This window comes from Urocitellus parryii, chromosome 7, assembly GCF_045843805.1.
Source record: "Urocitellus parryii isolate mUroPar1 chromosome 7, mUroPar1.hap1, whole genome shotgun sequence".
NCBI classification, from domain to species: Eukaryota; Metazoa; Chordata; class Mammalia; order Rodentia; family Sciuridae; genus Urocitellus; species Urocitellus parryii.
In genome coordinates this window covers 178,512,603-178,535,132 of record NC_135537.1, presented here as the reverse complement: position 1 = coordinate 178,535,132, position 22,530 = coordinate 178,512,603, and the positions used below count along the sequence as shown (strand labels likewise).

The 22,530-nt window shown below is 50.5% G+C and overlaps 2 protein-coding genes across 3 annotated transcripts in view; both read right to left on the bottom strand.

Annotated features, from left to right (window-relative positions):
• The window catches only part of Itgb4 (integrin subunit beta 4), a 32,794-nt gene extending 26,959 nt beyond the window's left edge, over window positions 1–5,835 (bottom strand). Inside the window, exons 1-5 of the mRNA XM_026404798.2 lie at window positions 5,623–5,835; window positions 2,561–2,649; window positions 877–959; window positions 532–633; window positions 166–370 (exon numbers count right to left, since the gene is read on the bottom strand). Coding sequence (XP_026260583.2) covers window positions 166–370; window positions 532–633; window positions 877–959; window positions 2,561–2,639 — 469 coding nt within the window. The 5' untranslated portion in view covers window positions 2,640–2,649; window positions 5,623–5,835. The remainder of the gene's footprint in view (window positions 1–165; window positions 371–531; window positions 634–876; window positions 960–2,560; window positions 2,650–5,622) is intronic.
• Window positions 5,836–9,000: 3,165 nt separating this feature from the next.
• Window positions 9,001–22,530, bottom strand: part of Sap30bp (SAP30 binding protein) — a 45,784-nt gene continuing 32,254 nt past the window's right edge. The window contains exons 5-12 of one of the 2 annotated variants that reach the window (XR_003302207.2): window positions 22,409–22,497; window positions 19,647–19,738; window positions 18,785–18,845; window positions 18,280–18,331; window positions 16,729–16,787; window positions 15,799–15,878; window positions 15,404–15,488; window positions 15,123–15,211 (exon numbers count right to left, since the gene is read on the bottom strand). Coding sequence is in view for 1 of the 2 variants with exons in the window: in XM_026404753.2 (XP_026260538.1) it covers window positions 15,030–15,211; window positions 15,404–15,488; window positions 16,729–16,787; window positions 18,280–18,331; window positions 18,785–18,845; window positions 19,647–19,738; window positions 22,409–22,497 (620 nt within the window). In the remaining variant the exon portion in view is untranslated. Of the gene's footprint in view, window positions 15,212–15,403; window positions 15,489–15,798; window positions 15,879–16,728; window positions 16,788–18,279; window positions 18,332–18,784; window positions 18,846–19,646; window positions 19,739–22,408; window positions 22,498–22,530 lie in introns of both variants that reach the window. The other variant, XM_026404753.2, reaches the window with a different exon arrangement.

Below are 22,530 nucleotides of genomic sequence, written 5' to 3'. Positions count from 1 at the left end.
TGGTGAGGGATCTGGCCGGGACCCTCCCCTGAGAATGGGGGGAGACATATTTCTCCGGGGATCAGATGTCCCATCTTTCCTTGTGAGGTGGGTGCTGCTGTCCTGAGCCAGCTGGGTGAGATCTGCCCCCCATCTCCACTGTCCTGCACACTGGCCCAGATGTACCCAGGTCCTGCCCCATCTTCTTAAGGTTGTCCAAGTCGTCGGACATGGAGTTGGAGAAGTCCATGAGGATATACAGGTCCACAGGGCTCTCCAGGGGCTCAAAGACCTCGAGTGCAAAGTGCCGCTCTTCGCCAGGTCGCAGGCGGGCCTGTAGGCGCTGGGGGGACACCTGGCTGCGGCGGAGGGTGGTATCGATCTGGGTCTCCTGTGTCCAGGGAAAGGAACCGAGTGTCAAGGGGGAAGCTGGTTGGAAGTTCACTCGAGAGACCTGAGGGGAGCCTCTCAGCCTTGCTAGGGGGCACCTTGGCCCCCACAACCAGCAAGCCTTGTGCCAGGAGAGCCCAGCCCCCGCCCTGCTCCAGGCACCTCTGTGATCTCCAAGCTGCTCTCCATGACCACTATGCTTTCCTGCCGGCAGCCTGCGGCCAGCAGCTCGATCTGGGTGTTGCAGCGCCGCTCCTTGAACATCTGGCCAGAAGCAGAGGGGTCCATGGGGGTGGTGCCCATCCCCTGGCTGTCCCAACCCTGAATTCATTTTCCCCTGCTGTTCCTGACCCTTGCCTCTTCTCCACACCCACCCGGCCCAGGGTCAGGCTGCGGGGGTGGCAAGGGTGGAGTTGGCCACAGCCAGAGTCAGGGTGTGGCAAGGGGTGTGTGCAGGTTGGAGAAGTGGCCCTGGGCTGGCCCGCATAGCCCTGCACAGCAGCTCACCTCGTCCGTGCAGTAGGCGCAGTCCGGGTGCACACGGATGCACTCCGTGCAGCTCTTCACCTGAGCCTTCTTGCAGAGGTTGGCTGGGGGCAGAGGGGCGAGAGGCAAGCACATGGAGAGGGCCGCTCTGGTTACCACACCCTTTCCAGCCTGCACCCTCCACCAGGAATGGGGATGCCCTCTCAACTGTATGAAGGGGGAAACGGTCACCCGAGGTGCAGCAGCTGGCTGCAGAACTCTGCAGAAAATAAAACCTCAGCTCCAGCAGGGAGCCTCAGTTCCTCCTCGGAGCAGGCAGCTCTTCTCTGAGCCAGATCTCAAGCCTGGACGCTCCACTCAAGTCTGATGGGAAGGAGGGCACAGCTGGGACGAAGGTGCTGGCCATCATTTGCTGGCTGGCAGGGCCTGGTTGTCCCCCTTGCCACTAAGTCCCCAGGTCCCGGAGATACTTCCATCTTCCCCAACACCTTCTGTGAGCCACACCGAGGGCACCCTGCCCTTTGTGGGTTTCTCCCATCGTAGTTCATGCTTTCCCACACAATCATTCCCATGGGACTCATCTGTCTTTTGAGCCTCCTCCGGGGTCCAGGGGACCAGTTCTGTCAAGTTTATCACCTAACACAAAACCCAACACACAGTAGGTCCTCAGTAAGGAAAACTCCAGAGTTCTCCCAAAGGGCATTGAGGTTCCCCTTGGGTCTGTTCAGTTAGAAAACACTGAGGCCTACTATGTGCACCCGTGTATATAGTGGGTGGTCTCCTGGACTCCAGGCTACGGTGTGTTGGTCAATGTTGGTCAGTGTTCAACACTGAACATTGTTGAACATTGGGAGGAACATTGTTGAACGGGGAGAGGAAGCCCTGACTTGCTGTTTGCCAATTTCTGTGGTGTGAGTGTTCCTATCGCGGTCTATTTCAAGCTTATTTCAAGCTATCAATACAACCTCAACTGACAGGGAAAATTTATTTGTGTATATATTTATTTATTTATTGGTTCTGGGGATTGAACTCAGTGGTACTCAACCACTGAGCCACGTTCCCAGCCCTTTTTATATTTTATTTAGAGACAGGGTCTCAACTGAGTTGCTGAGGGCCTCGCTAAATTACTTTGAACTCGCAATCCTCCTGTCTCAGCCTCCCCAGCTGCTGGGATTACAGGCGTGTGCCATTGCGCCCTGCTGGTGTATTTATTTTTGAGATGGGGGCTTGTGTGAGATGGGGTTTCACTAGGTGGCCCAGGCTGACTCTGAATTCCTGGGCTCGAGTGATCCTCCTACCTCAGCCTTCCAGGGAGCTGGGGCTACGGGGGCCACCAATAGACCTGGCTTAATGGGGGAAGTTTGATTGGCAGGGGATGGCTCGCATCATTTGCCAACGGGGACACTCGGACAGCGGGTGATATTTAGCAGTCTCTCTCCCTGAAATCCCTGGGAAACCCCAGCTCCAGCAGGGAGCCTCAGTTCCTCCTCGGAGCAGGCAGCTTTTCTCTCCTCTACAGGCTCCTTTCCCTCAGTGCCAGGCCACCCAGCAGGGCTCACGACTCTCTCTGATGCAGGGCACAAAGCCTCAAGTTCTCCAGGCCTGGAGGGGCGCAGTGGTCAGCTGTTGGACAGCCAAGAGTCTGGAGAGGCCCCATGAGCGGTGCTCCTCCCCCAGAGGGGGCTGCAGGACCATGTAGACTCACCTGTGCTCCCAGGAAAGCTGACACTCAGTAGAGCTGCCAGCAGCAGCCTGACCCACGGATTGGGATGTGGCCCTGCCATCTTCTTCCTCCTACAAAACCACAACAATGGACACATGACACCTCTTCATCCTTGGTTGGTGCCTTCAGTGCACTGGATCTCCATCATAGTTCCTCAGAGGAGGCAAGACCACCCCAAAGTGCAGGTGTGGAAATTGAGGCTCTGAGAGCTGTTGTGATCACCAAAAGCCCAGGGATGTCACTCCCATCTTCTCCACTGCCCCCTTCCTGCACAGAAAGATTCTCTCTGGTCTTTAAGACTTTGGGCTCCAAGCTTATGCCCGTGCCAGGTTTCTTGGTACTGGTCTCCCCAAGAGCAGGGCAGGGCTTATTCTGCCTTTGTTCTTCAGTGGGCCTGGTCAGGCTTGGCAAGGACAGGGTCACCCAATAAAGAAGCCCTCCTTAGGATGGATCTACCCTTTGCCCCCTCTGTTCTGGCTCAGGAACAGAAGAGGAGCCCTTCCCAGTATCTGGGGCCAGGGATAGGGTGAGACGGCTTTCTCTACATTGCCGAGCTCTGTGCTGGCTGCTGACCCATCAGAGTGGGGTCTAAGCTCCCCTTTTTAAAATTATTTGTTTTTAGGTGTGCATAGACACAATATCTTTATTTTACGTATTTATTTATTTAATTTCTAGATACTGGATATTGAACTCAGGACTGGGTACTCAATCACAGAGCCACTTACCCAGCCCTATTTTGATTTTTATTTAGAGATAGGGTCTCAGGAGATGCTCAGCGCCTCACTGTTGCTGAGGCTGGCTCACGATCCTCCTGTCTCAGCCCCCTAAGCTGCTGGGATTACAGGCGTGTGCCACTGCACATGTCTTATGTGTTTATTTTCACGTGGTGCTGAGGATCCAACCCAGTCCTCACGCATGCAAGGTGGCTAGTGCTCTACCTCTGAGTTACAGCCAGCCCACAGGTCTAAGCCCTTTTGCCCTTCCAAATACCTCCCCTGGCCTCAGAGTTGACTTGTCAGGACCCCTGAACAGTGTAACCCCACTATTAAACTATCTCAACTCATCAGTGACCTTCAGGGTAGGCTCAGGCATCCAAAGGCCTGAATAGTAGCCTGAAGTTTTGGGAAGGAAAGAAGCTAGCCATATGAACACTTGGGCCTGCAGAACAGAGGACAAAGGCCAGGGCCACACCTCTTTCTCTAGGGTCAGATCTCCCAGGGGCCCAGAGGACACCATGCCCACTTCCCCTCCTGGAATCCCTTCTCAGCCCTCCTCTTGTGGGGCAGGGGCAGCCCCAGGGCATGGGGGGCGAGGGGGGGACTAAAGCCCCTGCAGTGCTGCAGAGGCCCTTCAGGTAAACTGCAGGAAGGCACAGCAGCTCCAGGCAGAGCTGCAGGGGAGGTGCCGCCCTACCAGGGTAGTGGCTCAGAAGGGAGCCCTGAGTCAGCCGGGATATGATTTCTTGCGGCCTCCGGGTATAGGCACCACACCCACATGCTAAACAATACAGGCTTCGGCCTCAGCCTCCCTGGGGCACCACTACACAAGCAGGTACAGGCACTGGAGGCCCAAGCCCAGCCTGCACTCACCCACCACGTGTCCACAGACCTGGCACACAGGGCTGACTTACACCAGCAACATGCACCCAGCACTTCATCTACAGGATCGCTGTCGAATCTACCCAGGACCCCAGAGGGAGAGGCTTGCATGTGCCCATTTCTGAGGCCATAGATGAGGCACAAAAGGTGGCAGCGCTTCCCTCGGGGCCCAGGCAGTGCAGACCTCACACTGATCCTCCATGTTATACTCAGAGACTATAAAATGGCAGTCGGGGGTTAGGCACTGTTTTGTTTGACTCAACTTGCATTTAAAAAAATTTTAAAGTAGTTGCCAATTGTGAAAACAAGGAGATTTCACGTCAGTTAGGATCATGGGTTTATTGAACTACATGGCCATGGCAAGCAGGGCCCATCACGCAGGGTACTGCTCTACAGGCCACCCCGGGGCCCAGTACTGCTAGGACTTCCTGTATGAGCTCTGTCCATGGAGTATAGGGCTGCCCCCCCTGAATGGAGTACACTGCAGAAGCACAGTGCCTCTTCTTCCTCCTGCCCATGGGACCACCCAAGCAGCCTGTTGCTGCCCACCATAGCTCTTCGGTCTGGAGGGCCTAGGCCTTCACCCTTAGAAGCCTGGGGGTCCTGGGAAATCAGGGCTAAGGAGACGGACACCCCTTCCCTGCTGACCCTTCAGCTATCCTCCCTCTCTTCCAACCCCCCTTGAAGACTCAGCCTTCACTTCCAGCTCTCTAGGGGAGAGCAACAGCCATGCTACCCCAGCCCCCTCCTTGTACTCAGGGTGTGGCAAGGCTGTGAGGGAGGAGAAGAACACTGTCCCTGTCCGTGGGAGAAATCTGGAGCCCCTGAACCACAGTGACAGCCCAAGAGCCACCCCAGAGGCTGTGGGGAAGAGGTTTATGAGGGTGGCACGACCCCAGGGCTGCTGGGTGAGGTCAGGAGAGCTGCCCAGAGGAAAGACATCTGCAGCCGACTTTGGGAAGAGAGCAGGTGGCTGGCCAAGAGGAGGAAAGTCAGGGACTCCCCACACCCAGAAGGAACAGGGAGGGCGACTGCCTCTCAGCGCGCCTGCTTTCCCATTCTCTCTGCAAACCCTAGAGGGGTGCAACCCAGAGGCCTGCCAGCCGGGGGCTTCTGTCCACCTATTTCGCACATCCATCCAATTCCCTCCTCTAGCGGGAGATCTGCTGGCCACCATCCTTCTCCAGCTGCCCCTACCCTTTGCTCCTGGCAGTGCCTTGGGCACACTCGGGCCGCCGGCACCTGCCCTGGGCAGCTTGGGCAGAGAGAACCAGGGTCTGCCAGACTTCAGGGAGGAGAAGGGGAAACAAAAGTTCGGCAGCTCCTCAGCGCGATCGCCCGGGATGGGGTGGGCACTCACTTTCTCCCGGCCAGCCCCGGCGCCCCTGCCCTCCCGCCCAGCGCCTGGGTTCCCGGCGCCTGCCCCGAGGGGCCGACTGCACCTACCTCGGCGCTACCTTGCGCCCTCCGCGCCTGGCCGGGCTCAGCGGTCGGGCTGGGGCGTCTGGGGCCGAGACTGTCGGGAGGGCGGCGGTGGCGGGGAGAGAGGGGCGCGCTTTATGGGGCGGCGGCGCAGGTGGGAAGGAGGCGCTGGTGAGTCAGGCGGGCCGCATTCCTGCGCGCAGCGCGCACCTGTCGGGGCAGGAGCCGCTGTGGCCGCTGCCGCCAGGCCCGCCCCCCGGAAAGGGCTGCGGCACCCGCGGCGCCGGCCCCGCGCCCAGAGCCCCGGCGGCGGGACCGGGGGAGGAGCCACCCGTCCTGCCGCGCGGCCCGGCCCGGCCTCTCCACCCCTCCGGCTCCCGGTGGGCGCCCGGGCTGCCCCGGCGGAGGCGGCCTCTCAGCCGCAAGCTCGGACGGGCGCCCTCCTCCCAGACCCTGGGCAGTGAGCCACGGCCCCGACGGCCGTCAGGGGAGCGCACCGCCCTCCCTTCTCCCGGTGCCAGCGCGAGGGATGGGCCCAGGGATTGGTGCAGCCGGTCGGGAGACCTGGACCCCATGTCCCTGCTCTGCTATTCACTGGGTCCCCCAGATGTGTCCAGAGCGAGCGTGGAGCAAGGGCTGGGTCCTTGTGCCTCCTCCAGGCAATTACTTAAATCCCCTTAAAGTGTGAATAATAGAGGCCAGCAAGAGGCCAGCATTGCCTGGCATGGGGTAGGTACCTCATGGGCTGTCACAAATCTGACGTCTCTAGTGATTGTCCATATATATGTCCCTCTAGTGATAATCTTTTGAGGCTGGTTACCAGGAGCACGTGTTCAACGCTGAGAGTGCCAGGGCCTCCAAGACCCCAACTGTCTATATTTTTCTGCCAGACAGCAGGGACTGCTGGCACCTGCTTCCCTAAAGCCTGTGGCTTCACAGGTCTCAGATCTAAAACCCTTTATCACTGATCTACATTCCCAGTCTTTTATTTACCATTTCCCCCCATAGAGTCTTGCTAAATTGCTGGGGTTATAGATGTGGGTCAACGCACCTGGCTGATTTATCCTTATTAACTTTTATTTTGTTCATTTTATTTATTTATGTTATGCTGGGGATTGAACCCAGTACCTTGTATATGCTAGGCAAGCGCTCTACCACTGAGCTACAACCCCAGCCCTGATTTATCCTTATTCTTGAAGACACTGTGCTGATGTCACATGTTCCCTGGAGCCTCTCTTGACCTCCCCACACCCTGGGTTGGGTCATGTGTCCCCATAGTTTGGGGGGCATGCCTTTATTTATTGGGGTTGGTACTGGCAATTGAACCCAGGGGCTCTTAACCCTTGAGCCACATTCCCAGCCTTTATTTTTTATTTTGAGACAAGTTCTCACTAAGTTACCTAGGGTCTCAGTAAGTTGCTGAGGCTGGCTTTGAACTTGGGATCCTCCTGCCTCAGCCTCAGGAGAGTCTGGCCATGTAATCACCCTGGAATTACAGGCCTGTGATACCTCCCCAAGTATTTATTATTGTTTTTTTTTACTCTCTTAATCATTTTTTGTAGTTATAGGTAAACAGCATGTTTTTGTTTGTTTATTTTTATGTGGTGCTAAGGATCAAACCCAGTGCCTTACACATGCTAGGTAAGCACTCTACCACTGAGCTACAACCCCAGCACATAGTATTTATTTTTAATGTGTGCTGGGGATCGAATCCAGGGCCTGGTGCATGCTAAGCATGCACTCTACCACTGAACTGCACTCTCAGCCCAGCTTGTGGCTTTTTCATGCATTTGCCATGTTGTTTTGAAATGACTGTACCCCTCAAGATCAGATGCTCCCTGGCACCTAGCACAGTGCTTGGAACATAGCAGGTACTCAATAAAAGCGTAGTTGAACTGTATGGGACTGTCAACCTCCCTGAACCTCAGCTATGAACAGATCCATGTGCTGCCAGCTCCCAGCGGGATTGAGGAAATGCTTGTTGCAAATGCATGAGCCACAGTCACCATCCTTGTGCATCACCTGCCTTGCCAGGTTATCTTGAGAACTGTTCTGCACAGGCAAGGTGCTCAGAGAGGGCTGGCTCCTGGAATATGGGAACACTGTGGAAAGGAGCCCCAGCATGGCTGTAGCACTCATGTCTGTATGTACCAGGCCAGCACAGTGCCCTCCCTGTGGATGTGAGCCCCTTTATCAGGCATCCAATCACCCTGGAAAATAGGAGAACAGAGCAGTGGCTCAGAGCAGCAAAACTCAGCCTGGCCAAGGGGCCTGTGTCTACCAGCATCCTCCATTGGAGGCTGGGGTGCATATATATCCCACTGTAGGTGGGGGACTGAGGCATCTTCTTAGAGAAGAGGACCCAGGCCCAGAGATGGCAATGCCCCAGACTCCATGGGGCTCAGTAGCCCTTTCGTTTTCCTGCCAAACCCTTCTGAAAATGCCTTTGGGGCTGGAGTCCTACCCTGCAGCAGCTGAGTGTCATGAGATATCCACTCTGGGGCAGTTTTGGTAGGATGGGCCATGAGGTTCTTCAGGCTTCTTGGAGTGCCATCTGAGATTGTGTGAAAAATTCATGGTATATTTGATATAGGAATATGAGTTTGTGAGAAGGGGATGCTGAGCTTACACTGGATTCCCAAATAGGTCACAGACCCACAAAACGTTAAGAATCATTCACTATATGACCTGCTAATTTTGTTGTAGTGTGGTACTAGGGGTTGAACCTAAGACTTCACACATGTTTGGCAAGTGCTCTACCACTGAGCTGCATCCCCCGCCTCCTACATGTTAATTTTATAAAAATGAAATAAAACTCCACTGACTCATTCTACAGCCTTAGGGCCAGAGTGGGGGCTTCCCTCTCAAGACTCTACAAGATAAGCAGGTGAGGCCTCTAGAACACAACAAATACCACAAATCCTTGCTACTGCTACTGCCAACTCCCCTGTGGACTCCAGTAGGCCAGAGTTGTTGTCATTAGTTCAGTCACTTGTTTATTTTACATGCATTTAATAACTTCCCAGGCCACGTGGTGGGAAGACCATGCTGAATGAAACACACTGCCCTTTCCTTTTGTGGAGCCTTCGGTTTGAACCATGGGTCTCCAGGGATGTGCTAGGCTTGCTAATGTACATCACCTATTGGTAGAGGGGATAGTCACTGAGTTTGTTTTCTCCACAGAGGTATGGGCTTGCTCACTAGGCCCTTCTTTCATTTATGAATGTATGTATTTAGGTACTGATTTATTTGCTGGGCTGGGGATGGAACCTTGAACATGGGCCTTGAACATGCTAGGCAAGTGCTCTACCACTAACCTGCAATCCTAGCCCCTATAGGCCTCCTTGGGAGTTCTGATTCCTTAACTTTTTACTTTGAGTATTTTTCAATCATACAAAAATATTGAAAGTTTCAAAAATCAATTTTATTTTTACCACCTGGATTCAAGAGTGACATTTGCCACATTTGCTGTATTTATATATTCATTACAGGTTCATATATTTTTTTAAATATTTATTTTTTAGGTACAGATGGACACAACACAATGCCTTTATTTTTATGTGGTGCTGAGGATCGAACCCGGGTCTCGCCCAAGCTCTACCGCTGAGCCACAATCCCAGCCCACAGGTTCCTATTTTTAATTTGGATTTAAGTTGTATATATCCTGACATTTCATCTTTCCACACTCTAGAACAGCCTCTAGAACCCTCTATAACAGCCCAAAACATCACACAAGCTCAAGAACTGTGATATCACCTAATGAAGTTAACCATGACATGTCTATTAAATAATTTGGGGCTTGCTGCACCCGATGGCACGACTGTAATCCCATGGACTCAGGAGGCTGAGGCAGGAAGATTGCAATTTTCAGACTAGCCTCAGTAACTTAGCAAGATCCTGTCTCAAATAAAAAGGAAAAAGGGCTGGGCATGTAGCTCAGTGGTAAAGCACCCCTGGATTCAATCCCCAGTGGTGTGGGGGTGGGGAATCTATGACAGTCCATATTTAAATTTTCATAGCAGTCCCAAAATGTCAATTATGTTTCCTTCTGAATCTGAGCCCAATTCATATCACCCATTGCATTTGATCGTCTCATTTTTACTTTAGTCTTCCCACCCTGATCCCCACACCGACATTTTAGAGAGATGCCCGTGGCCCTGCAGAATGCTCTGTCTGGATTGTTTCCTCAAGGTTGTCGTTGGACTTGTTCTCTTATCCTTCTGCAAAAGGGAGGTTGGGCCTAAAGGTCCAATTGGATTTTTTTTTCTTTTTTTTCCAATTGGATTTGAGTCACATATTTTCGTCAAGGTTGGTCATAGGTGGTAGTGTGTGTTTTGCCAGTAGCACCTGCCTCTCTATTAGGGATGCTGAAGTCAGTCATCAGGGTAAGAGAGTGATGGTCCTAACTTCTAGTGGGAAAATACCCTTTTTCACTTTGTGATTAACAGTTATCTAGAAGAGGGTAATAGTGCTTTGTCACCCTGCACATTGCTCAAACATTTCTGAATGTTTTAGCATCCCTTGGTGACTGGCCTGAAGTATTTCTTTACAGTTACAAAATGACTATTTTCTGTTTTTTTTTTTTTCTGTTTTTACTTTCCTATATTTAATAGGTTCTTTTTTTCTTCTTCCTTCCTCCTTTTCTTTCTGATACTGGGGTTTGATTCCAGGGCTTCATGTGCTTTACTACTGAGCAACATCCTCAATCCTTTTTTCATATATATATATATATATATATATATATATATATATATATATATATATATGTCAATAGACCTTTATTTATTTGTATGTGGTGCTGAGAATCGAACCCAGGGCCTCACATATGCTAGGCAAGCGCTCTACCACTGAATCATAACCCCAGGCCATCCCCAATCCTTTTTTTACATTTTATTTTAAGACAAGGTCCTGCTAAGTTGCTGAAGTTCTAACTTGCATTCCTCCTGCTTCAGCCTCCCAAGGAGCTGAAATTACAAGCCACCACACCTAGTGCCCAGCACCATGCTATGTATGTTTTTGTCACATAATGTAAAATTTTCCATCTTAACTTTCTTTTATTGCTTCTGAGGATTGAATCCAGGGGTGCTTAACCACTGAGCAACATCCTCAGTTCTTTTTTATATTTTGAGACAGGGTCTCACTAAATTGTTTAGGGTGTAAGTTGCTGAGACTGGTGTTGAACTTGTAATCCTCTTGTTTTAGCCTCCAGATCCATTAGGATTACATGCATCACCTCCACTGGCTTATTTCCTTTTTAATAATAAAACTTATATTAACTTTATTTGAACTTTTTTTTTTTTTTTTGTCACGCTGGGGATGGAACTAGGACATGAACATGCTAGGCAAGCACTCTACCACTAAGTTACGTCCCCAGCCCTTTTTGTTTCTTAGACAGGCCCGTTAGCCTTGAGCTCCTGAACTCAAGTGATCCTGACTAGATGGAACCACAGGTGTGCCACCACACCTGACTCGGGCAGTTCTCGTTAACTTTTGGAGGGTCGCCATACTGTTTTCCATAGCAGTTGTACCATTTCACAATGCCATCCACATTAGACTAGGAGCAATTCTTTTCAGTGTCAATTTCTGAGTAAGGAATTAACATTAAACTCTGATGGTGGCAAATACATTTTTCTTCCAAATATGAATGAATGGATCTCTATTTACCCAGTTTATAGTCCATTGCAGTCATTTTTTCTTAATGTTCACATTAACCACATTTGACCAATGAGAAATATCTTCAAAACAGTTCCGTTGACCTTTTGAAATACTTGAAATACTGCTTTCTGGAACAAAGTGCTCCATCCAGCCCCACTTAGATTTTGACTCATCCGTTTCTCCAAGGAGCCCTGTGGGGAATCAAGATCTGGGTGTTACACATGTGTATTGCTACTGGGGTTTCTACATTCCTTTAAGAGAAACAGATTAAAAATAATGAGTTCACATTGATATTTCCAATTCAAGTTTAACATTTCTTTCTTTTTGGTGCTAGGGATTGAACCCACCCAGAGTCAATGCACTACCAGTGAGCTATATACCCAGCCCTGATATCTTTAATTCTTGTATTGCTTTTCTCTATAGCACTGTTCTACATCTTGCCTCTCCTTAAGATCACTGCAAATCTGTCCATGGAAATCTTCCTCATTCTTATTTACAGCTCAATAACCTTTTTTTTTTTTTAAATTACTATAGTCAGGTGAGGTGGCACCCATCTATAACATCTGCAATCCCATTACCAGGGAAACAGAAGGGGAATCATAAGTTCAAGGCCAAGCTAGGCAATTTAGTGAGATTCTGTCTCAAAATAAAATTTTAAAAGTGTATGTGTCTGTGTGTAGAGGTGGAGGGAGCTGATATGTAGCTCAAGTGGTAGAGCACCCCGAAGTTCAATCCCCAGCACCATAAAACCAAACTTTTTTTTTTTTTTTTTTTTTTTTTTTGGTACTGGGGCTTGAACCCAGGGGCACTGGACCACTGAGCCACAACCCTAGGCCTTTTTATATTTTATTTAGAGACAGGGCTTCACTAAGTTTCTGAGGCTCTTTGAATTTATGATCCTCTTGCCTCAGCCTCCTGAGCTTTGGGATTATAGGCATGCGCCACAGTGGTTGGTAAAACCAAACTTTTACCCATACTTTCAAACATATGAGAGCCAGGTGTGATGACATGTGCCTGTATTCTCAGCTATTTGGAAGGCTGAGGCAGGATTGCTTAGGCCCAGTAGTTTGGGGCCAGCCTGGGCAACATAGTGAGATCCTGTCTCCAAAATCAAAACAAGCACAAAATGAGAGAACAATGAGCCCCCTATTCCTATGGCTGAGCCTCTGGGATTGCCAGCACACAATCTACAGTAGTCCTTTGGAATTAAACCCATACAAGAATCGCTGTGAACATGGGCATGGAGGGTCACTCGAGTCTAGTGACCACAACTTTGGATGACCACTAATTAACCCCTCCTTCCATTCCTCCACTACATTACTGACTGAAGTCCTTATTTCAGGCACATGGGACATTGTTTCTTGTAACTACCTTCTTTGCTTGCAGTAACTAGGACACCAGTGGTCACAGCCCACTGTTATGTGGGCAGAAGTCACAGGCAGAGAAACACTTCTGAGAGCACTGAGAAAGGAGTGAGCAGCTGCGGGGAGTGAAGTCAGGAAGGGGTATGAAACCTGAGATCCATTTGGAGGTGCTCCATGTGCAGAGGTGCAGCAGGGAAAGCACAAGGTGAGGGAGCTGCCCAAGCACAGTGGGTGGGGTGTGGAGAGGTGGGAAGCTGGTGGCTTGGCATGCCATGCTCAAGTCTAGACCCTGCTGTGCAGCATGTAACATGGCAAGAGCTGGAGTATAGCAAGGGGCCTCTGCTGGACGACCGGAGCTTGGACGGGAGTGGGGAGACTGAGGCAGCACTACCAGGCCAGAACAGTGTGGTGTGAGGGACAAGAGCCTGAACAGAGGCAGCAATAAAGGGGATGGAGGAAGAGCTTCTGAAGTCACCCACGGGGTGTGAGGGACAGTGCAGATTCCCAGTGCACAGTGGTGAGACCTGCATGGATCATGATGTCATTGCTCAACACAGGAAAGGGGTGGGGGCAGAGTGAATTTTCCCTGTGAGATCAGAAGTCACCTTAGTCCCTAGTAGCAGGGACACCCGGTATCCCCAGACACCATCCTCAGTGGGAATAAAGGTGGGCAGGCACCCTTTTATACTAACCTATTATTCTGAGGATTAAGACTTAGCCAACTCACTCGGTTTCTAGGAAGTGGAACAGCACTCTCAGCTTGGGGATGCCAACTCAGCTGTGTCCACTGCCCAGGCGCCCACTGCACGGTCACTGCTGCTCCAACTGGGCAGCTCAATGGCAGGGCTAGGGGCAGACTGGCCTCAGTCTACTTCCCGCTCTATCAAAGAGCCCTTAAAGGGGAGGTGGCCTTGCTGCCAACTCCCCAGACCCTGGCTGATTTCATCATTTTTAGGATTTGCTTCTCTCCTAGGTCAATAGTGAAAATAAAATGTATTGGCAAACAGCAGAAGCTTTCCAAGTACTTTACAGTTTAGAAAGCTTTTCCTTCAATGATTCCTCCAAACCTCTGCATGAAGCTTTATTGCTGATTTGACAGAAGAGTGGCATACAGACCACAGGACTTGCTTTAGGCCAGGACGCCAGACCAGTGGATGCCCACTGTACTTGGCACTCTGTTTCCCTGCTGCACTGCCTTCTACTAGACCTCCTGGTATCCTTGGCTATGGGGGAACCCCCAGAGCCTGGGAGCAAGGAGGCCTTTACAAAGACCCTCTTAGGATGAGCAGGCAGCAGCAATTCCCCCAGGGTGGCCAAGTCCCAAGGATAAGATGGGGCAAGAGTGACTATTTTTATTTTGGCGACATTAGGGATAGTTTGTCATATTCCCCAGATCACATAACAGTACCAGGCATCAATTTCAAGACCACCTTTCTCAGTCTGTGCCGGGCTCATGGAATCCACAGCTTTTCACAGCCTGGCTTCCTTCTTTGACACTCAGTGCTTCCGCTGGACCAGAGCTGCCAGAGAGCTCAAAGGCAAACTGCCCCCTCCACTCTCAGGCTGGTGGTGGTTGGGAAACCCATTTTGGCCCAAGAGAAGCTGGTCAGCCATTGGTGTTGCCCAGGGACTGCTGCCGGGCAGAGATAACAACAGAGGAAGGGTGGGGTGGCAGCAGCTCTCCCAGGAGCAGTGCTTTCACATAAACAATGAACTGCTGCCGGCCAGAGCAGGAGGTGATTCATCTCCCCGACTGCGGATCTCGCTGGCTGCGCCTGCTGGGCACTAAGGGACTAGGCGGCCTTGGCCAGGTGCCCATACCAACACCCTCTGGTGCACATTGGGGATCTCATCCCAGCCTTTCTGGTACCTAGCCTAATTCTGAAAGCCTGGGCATGTCCAAGAAGCGGCCTGTAGAGTGCTCAATTGTACCAAGACAGCTGAGGTCTGCTCTTGCTTAAGAACCAGAGGCCTCACTCTCCTCCCTGGGGCCACACCTGACCATGCCAAGAGGCAGACAGTGGGAATAATCAGTGACTTACTGGGGCACCCCTCTAAGCAGTGCCACAGGCTTCCATCACCCCACTATCAATCCTTAGGCAATCAATAATCATGAATAAGAAGATGGAGGGAGGATTTGAGCTTCACATTTGCCTGCAAACAAACCGTGGGAGAGGCCAGTGTACCCCAGATGCTGGGACAGAAGAACACGACACTTTTAATTGGGTGAGACCCCAAAGTGGTGTGTGGACAGACAGACCCTATCTGCTGTATCCTTTGCCTCTGCTACAATGTCCTTCTGGTTGGAATGCCACACAGAGGCTCCTCTCAGATGGCACCTTGGGAGCAGGTCCAAGTCCTGAAAAATAAAGCAGCCACTAGGCTGCACAGTCAAGCCCTGGCATGGCTCTGTCACTGCTTGGCCTTCTTCACAATGGTGCCCACAGCAGAGATTACTGTGGTCTTGGAGCCGCTGGCGCTGGTGGTGACAGTGACTACCGCTGGCAGGGTGGCAGTGGTGGTGAGAATGGTGGGCTGCGCTATTGTCGTCACTGGGATGGCGGAGTCCCACTTGCTCTTTCTCTTTTGGGCATCTGGAGATAATGCAGAAGAGGAATCAGGATAAAGACCAACCAAAAGCAGAGCACTCCATGCCCTCAGGGCAGGAATGCAAAGGCCTTGGTCCAAGAAGCCCCAGGTGGCCAGTAGGTGCCCTAGACGAGCCCAGGAAACCCTTGCTAGACTGGTGTGGCCAGTCCGGGTAGAGCTGGGCCAAGCCATCCTACCTGCGACGGCTGTGCTGGCAGTGGTTGTGGTGGTAGCTGTGGCATTGGTGGTGGTGCCTTTCTTGGTGCCCGTCACAAACTCAATCTGGAGGGGGGGAGAGAGGAGGATAAGGCCAATGCAGAGCTATGTGCCTACTTCCTGTGCCATCCGTCTGCTCCAGGGGGACAGGAATTTGGCAGTACACAAAGAGGCATTGAAAGTCACCTCAGCTATGAGCATCTGGGGAGGGAGAGGTGCCTGGAAACAGCCCGAAGGGACTTTCACCACTCTTCAAAGAGCTTTCCCAGCAGACAGCAGTCCCTCCCGGCATCACAGGATTGCGCATGCCCGGCACCCCTGCCCACCACCCCACCTCACATGCCCAGAACCGGTTGGCCAGGCCCCTCCTCCTCACACCCAGGAGGCGGTGCCCGCCCGCACAGGGGAAGGACAGCTCCGGTCCCCAGGCGCTGCAGACACGTCCCTGCAATAAGCCTGGGGTTTGGAAGGGAGAGGGAAAGAGAGAGAAGGGAGATTCAATCAAGGGTTAAGAATGAGAAACCAGATTATCCCCTCACACCAGCTCCCACCAGCCAGGGCCTTGAGAGGGCCACCAGTGCATCCAGGCCCTGCAGCCCCTCTGCTTGGGGGTGAGGGGAGTATTCTGGGGGTCGCAGCTGCCGTGAGGCTGACCAGGTCTAACCAGAGGTGGGAGGAGCCAGTGTCTGATGCCCAGCTTTCTCTCTTGGAGACTCTGGTTATTAATGCACAGTGTCCAAAGGATGATGCTTTAGTCTCAGAGCTAAATTGATGCTTATGAAGAACCCACACCACACTACTGGGAAGAAGTGGTACTCAGGGTTCTAAAATGAGGGTTCACCTGGCTGTCAGACATGGGACTTACAAGGAAGCACCCAAGCAGGCTGCTGAGGTCAGTTTTGCAGGGCAAGAAATGCAATGGCTGGAGCAGGCTGGGGTGCCTATACTCTCAGAAGGAAATACTTCCCTCCATCCAAGTCAGGGAGGGCACCGATGACCCAATGACCCACAAGAGACAAGCTACCTGAACTTTGAAGTTGTGAGTGGGGGAGGGAAGGTGAGGGAGAGCGTAATATCTGAACTACAAGACATCAAGAATGGAACAGTGGGAGGCTTCTAAAAGCCACGTCAGAGGCTGGGCCACAGCCTGCTTGGTGCAGAAGGGCAGGCCTAGGCTCCTCAGAGCCTCAGCAGGTGACAAGTGCGGAAAAGGGTGGGCGTGGGAGATGGGGACTCTCAGCTTATCCATCAGGACCCAAATACCCAATGCTTGCCTTTCTGATCCTGCAGGTTTGTAACCACTTACTTTGGTTCGCTCCTTTTTGGCCTTTTCCAATTTGTCCATTTCAATCTTCTGGGCCTTGGCTAGAAGAGACAAGATGGTGTTACAAGGAACCCTATGAGCAGCTTTGGCCTGTGGAGCCTAATCCCCTCACTGCTCGGGGCACTGTATTCTTTTTGATGATTTTAAGGCCTTTGTGGGCTTAGAATTCTTTTGCATTAGGTGAAATGAAATGCCAGCCCTTAGTCAATTTAGAGCAGGGGCCTCAAAACAAGGACCTGGAGGCTGCATGTCCTGTTGGGAAGGGTTAGTTACTCCTGAGCTCCAGGGACTGTTGGGTTTGGGAATGTGGGGACTATCTTCCTACTGACAAAGAAAAGCTGCAATTATGGAATTTTATACAAAATGTTGGCAACTAATTCAAATTAAGAAAAGATCAAATTTGTGTGGGGAAAACAAAATATATGTATAGGCCAGGAACTGGACCATGGGCTGTTGGCTTAAGACCTGTAGCTTGAAGGCTACCCTTTGAAATCCCCCTGGCCTTAGAATACAATTCCCCAGCCTGCCTGGAGCATTCTGCCCGCATCTGCCTGGCTCCTACACCTCTCCAAACCTTAGCTGCAACATGGCTTCCTTGGCAGGGTCTTCCTAACCCTTTAGCCAGGTGAGGTGACCCTGATTACCAAACCTTCCCCAAACCCCCTTGGGTCCCCCTGCCCCCCCGTACTGGGGATTGAATCCAGGGGCACTCTACCACTGGAGCTACACTCCCAGTCCTAATTTTTTGAGATAGGGTATTGTTGAGTTGCCCATGCTGGCCCTGAAGTTGTGATACTCTGTGTTGAGCCTGATGGGTTGCTGGGACTAGAGGTGTGTGCCACTACACCCAACACTCTCTCCTCATCTTAATACCCATCAGTGCTGGAATTACTGGTTTCACTATCTTCCTTGCTATATTTAAGTCTTTGTGTGTGTGTGCGCATGCATGCATGTGCGTGCACGCATGTGGGGTACTGGAAACCAAAGACCTCACATATGCTAGGGAATTGCTCTACTTCTGAACTATGTCTCCAGCACTTTATTTTTTTTTTTTTTTTTTTTTTTATTTATATTTTAGTTCTCGGCGGACACAACATCTTTGTTGGTATGTGGTGCTGAGGATCGAACCCGGGCCGCACGCATGCCAGGCGAGCGCGCTACCGCCTGAGCCACATTCCCAGCCCTGTCTCCAGCACTTTAAAAAAAAAATATTTAAAAGTTTTGAGAGGGTCGTGCTAAGTTGCCCAGACCTGTCTTAAACTTTTGGTCCTTCTGCCTCAGTCTCTCAAGTAGCTGGAATTAACAGGTATATGCCCCCATGCCTGACTTATATTTAAGTCTTGTAAGTTACAAATGGGGTCTGTCTTATTCAAGACTGAATCAACAGCCCCCTGGATGTGGCCTGACATAGAGGAGACCCTGAAACATGTGTGGCCTGGATCCTGGATGATTGACTGGATGGCTGAATGGCTGAACAGATGGGTGGATGGATGGGTGGATGGACGAGTGGTGGGTAGATGGAAAGCAGGTTACCTAATGCCTCATAGTAGGAATCCTCAGACCAGCCATGGGGGTCAAACATATCCTGAAAAAGAAAAGATCAAGATGCAATCAGCAGAGTCCACCAGGTAACAATGATTTGAAGAGTCTTTCCATGGACCTTTTTGGCCTGGAGCCCCCTGTCCTCTTGACAGCACAGGAGCTGGCATGATTCCCAGCCATGGGTAGCCAGAAAAAGCTCAGAAAAGAACACGGGAGTGGCAAAGTTCTTGGCTCAGTAACACCACCACCAGCTGGCCGATAGGAACAACAAGCATATACTTGGGTTCTAAGTGGTTAGAGACCAGGTCTGTTGCTGGCATTTCTTTGTTAAACTATTTCAGAATAGAAACTCAAAAACAACAGAGATGGGGCCTGTTCTCTTCAACCCATAGTGCTGCTACATGGACCTTTCTGTGGCTCTAGGGCAAATACAGTGGAGCAAACACAGAGTCCTGGGAACCCTCTTCACCCTCGAGCTGCAAAGTGTAGGACGCACCTTTGGGTAGTTGGTGCCCAGCTCATCAATGGCACAGAACTGGATCAGTTTCTCATAGATGCTGAAAAGAAAACAGCCTCATCAGTGAGCAGGCACTGGTCCAGGTCTATAGGGCAATGAAACCACTAGTCCCTGGGGCTAAGATAAGAGCGGAAACTCTTAAGGCCACTTATATTGTTCTAAGCAAGCTTCCTAATGGGGGGCCTGACCTCCTGGCTCTGGCTTTCTACCTTCTTTGGGAGATGGAAATGTAGCTGGGGCAAGCTCCAGGAGTGAGATGTCAGCTATGCTGTGTCTAATCCAGATGTCTCTAACCTTCAGTCTGTATGGCTGGGTTGAGTCCACCACACTCAGGCCCATGCAGGGGCCAGAACAGGTCCCACTGTCACACACCACCTTCTTCCTGGGTTTGTCACTAGCCAGAACACTAGATGGACTAAGACCTAGATATACCTGTCCCTAAAACCTCTCATCTGTATGCAAAACCAACTTTTTAGAGTTAGAAGAAGAGTAACTCCCTTATTGAACAGATGAGGAAACCAAAGCCTTGAGAAGTTATGTGCTGTAGGAGCAGAGGAGTGACAAGAAACCAGCCAGGTCTCCCTGCATCAGCCCAGGACTCTTGGCTGCTATTCTGTAGGCTGGTTTCTATGCTTAGTTTGGATCTAATTGATAAAGCTCCACCTGGTTTAGACAGCTGGCTATATGTCACAGGCACTTAGAATAAGGAGAATCTGGGAGATGGCCCTTTTTGCTCAAGAGGGATCAAGGCTGCCTCTCCTCAGCCCTTCCTAGGCACATTCCTGGTTCCCCCATCTAACACCAGTGACTCAACTTACCTGCAAGCTCATGGGAAACTCACCTAGGGTTCCGAAATTCTTTCTTCCTTTGGATGATGTAATTCATATCCATTCCCTCCTTTATCTTTCGCTCATAAAGCTTCTGGATCTTGTCCTATGAACAGGAACAGAAGGACATATGACAGAAGACCACCCACCCACAATCCAGTCTGTGGCATAAACACAAGAGCCCCAGGAAGCCCAACTCCAGCCATATTCTCCTTTTCCACCCAGCCTTTAAAGAGCAGAGCTGCCCACAGGCAAGATAAACCAAGTGGGTCTGTTTTCATTGCTGATTTCTTCCAGCCTTCTCTGGATGGCCAGTACAGTGAGGAGTAAAGATCAAGGTGGAGAAGGAACAGCAAAGAAAAGAAACAAACTCCTGACTGGATATCAGCTCTCAAATCACTATAAGAAGAGTTTAAGGTGTTAGCTGTTTTTACATGATTTATGTTTGGTATTAGGAGTTGAATCCAGGGACACTGAGCCATATCTCAGCCTTTTTAATTTTTATTTTGAGACAAGATCTCACTAAGTTACCAAGGCTGGGAACTTGCAATCCTCCTGCCTCACTTCCAAAGTTGCTGTGATTATAGAAGTGTACCACCATGCCTGGTTGGTTTAAATTCCAACAGAAGGTTAAGTCCTCAGCAAAACTGTGAATTGCAACCAACAGACCTGTGACCTTTTCAAGGCAGGAGTAGAATGTCTTGGAGTGGTCTCACAAACTTCCTAGAATTTTCTTTCTTTTTCAATGCTGGGGATTGTGCATGCTAAGCAAGTATATTCCCACTGAACTAAACCCTCAGCCTTAGCAAGTCTTATGTGAGGCACTCACAAGTGGCTGGGTCATGCCAGTTTGTCAAGGGTCACAATCAAGGGTTAAGAGCTCATGCCATTTTGACCAAAATGCTCACACAGATCTCTGACCTACTCTCAATGGGACACAGGAGAACTACCTGGCTGGGACCCAGGATAACCTACTGGGCCAGTAATATGCTATCCTCAGGATGGGGGTCCTGCCTGGCCCCTGTGGCATATGGTATCAGTGCTGCCCAGTGACAATGAAGAGTTCTTTGAAAGTGTGTTCTTATCTAGGAAGGTGGGTAAGATCTAATTCAAGATCAAACTTCAGCATACCCTCACTTGGCAGTTAAATATACAGATTCTCCAGAAGGAAAACATTTGGGCACCCTTCCCCTGCAAGAGGAGGTGGGGGCAGGGCTGGAGGTCCCAAGTGATACTCCTTAGGATGGACATGTCAGGAGAGGTGGCCTACTCGCCTGGTCAGAAGGCAAATTTTTCTGCCCAGATGGACCTGAAGAAGCACTGAAAGATTTGTAATCCATTTAAATACCAGGGAAGAGAGAAGCTGAGAGCGATAAGCTGCTTCCCTCAATGGGTTCTCATCAAGGGCAGTGGAAGGAGGCCTTACATAGAAGGCTGGGCAGCTTTTGGTGAACTTATCATATAGCTGACTTGGTTGGGTTTCCAAATGGGTTCTGCTACCTCAGGTGAACTAAACCATTTGCTCAAATGCCATGGTTTCTATCCAAGGGAGGATTGAATGAGGAGGAACATTTTGAATTTGAGGGCTGAATGGCTATCTGGCTGTCTGGCAGATCTTTGGAATTGTCCTTACAGGCTAGAGCCCATTTTCTGCCATGGAGGATGACTTGATCCTGAGGGTGCTGGGAAACAGACAACTCAGCAAAGGGAGGAGACTTCCGTGAAAGGAAGACAAGCTGCACTGTACCCCAGCCCTGACTCTAGCCCTCCCCTGGTCTGCTGCATTCTTCAACCCCACTCCCATTAGTCATCCATCCGTTTGGGTGGTGCCAGGGGCTTGCTGAGTAGCCAGAGGCACTGAGCAGAAGCTGCAGGATCAAAGGCAAAGCAGGTGAACCAGGGCCACAATTGCACAGCCTTGGGCATCGGGCCTATTATTAGTTACAAGGTCCCACTCACAGCAGAGGGACAAAGAGAAGCCACAGTATAGTCTGAAATCCAGAAGTCTTGCCAGCCAAGGAGCAACTGCATGAACAGTTCCCACCACTAGGGATTTCAAGGCCAAAGGTAGGCAATAAATGGCTCAAATCTGAATTTAGGAATGAGGACAGGAATGTTATGCCATATAAATGCTGTACTTTTGGCTGAAGGTGTAGCTCAGTGGTAGAGTGCTAGATGTGCCAGTGGTTGATGTGTGAGGCCCTAGGTTCCATTTCCAGTACTGCAGGAAAATAGAAAGTATAAATGCTGTTTTCACATTAGCATAATTTACTTTACAGTCTGATATGTCCTTATTTTGTCAACACAGTTTTTTTTAAAATTGGTTGTTCACAACATTACAAAGCTCTTGACATATCATATTTCATACATTAGATTGAAGTGGGTTATGAACTCCCAATTTTACCCCAAATGCAGACTGCAGAATCACGTCGGTTACACATCCACAATTTTCAACACAGTTTTTTACCACTGGGTCAGCTGTGTACAGGGAAATGTGCATGTTTTTTCCTGCGGGGACATAGGCCTTGCTGAAGGTAGGCTAGTACAATATCAGGTGCCATGAACTATGGGTGCCAATTCCTGAGATCTGGCTAGCTAGATAACCAGGACTGTAGCTCCTGATCATGTGGCAGCCTATTTATTCATTTATTTATTTTTTGTGGTGCTGGAAATTGAACCCAGGACCTTGGTCCCTTTTCCCTGCTATGGCCCCACCAGGTAACTAACCCATACCACTTCATCCATATTGGCCTCAGCAGCCAGGCCCTGTGCTTACTTGTAAATGATTAGAACACCTGCCAGGGGGTTCTGGTGGGATCTTGATTTCATCAGGCGACATGTTCCGGACCCTTTCAGAAAAGGAGGCTGTTGAGAAATTAGAGGGAAAGATTCTATAGG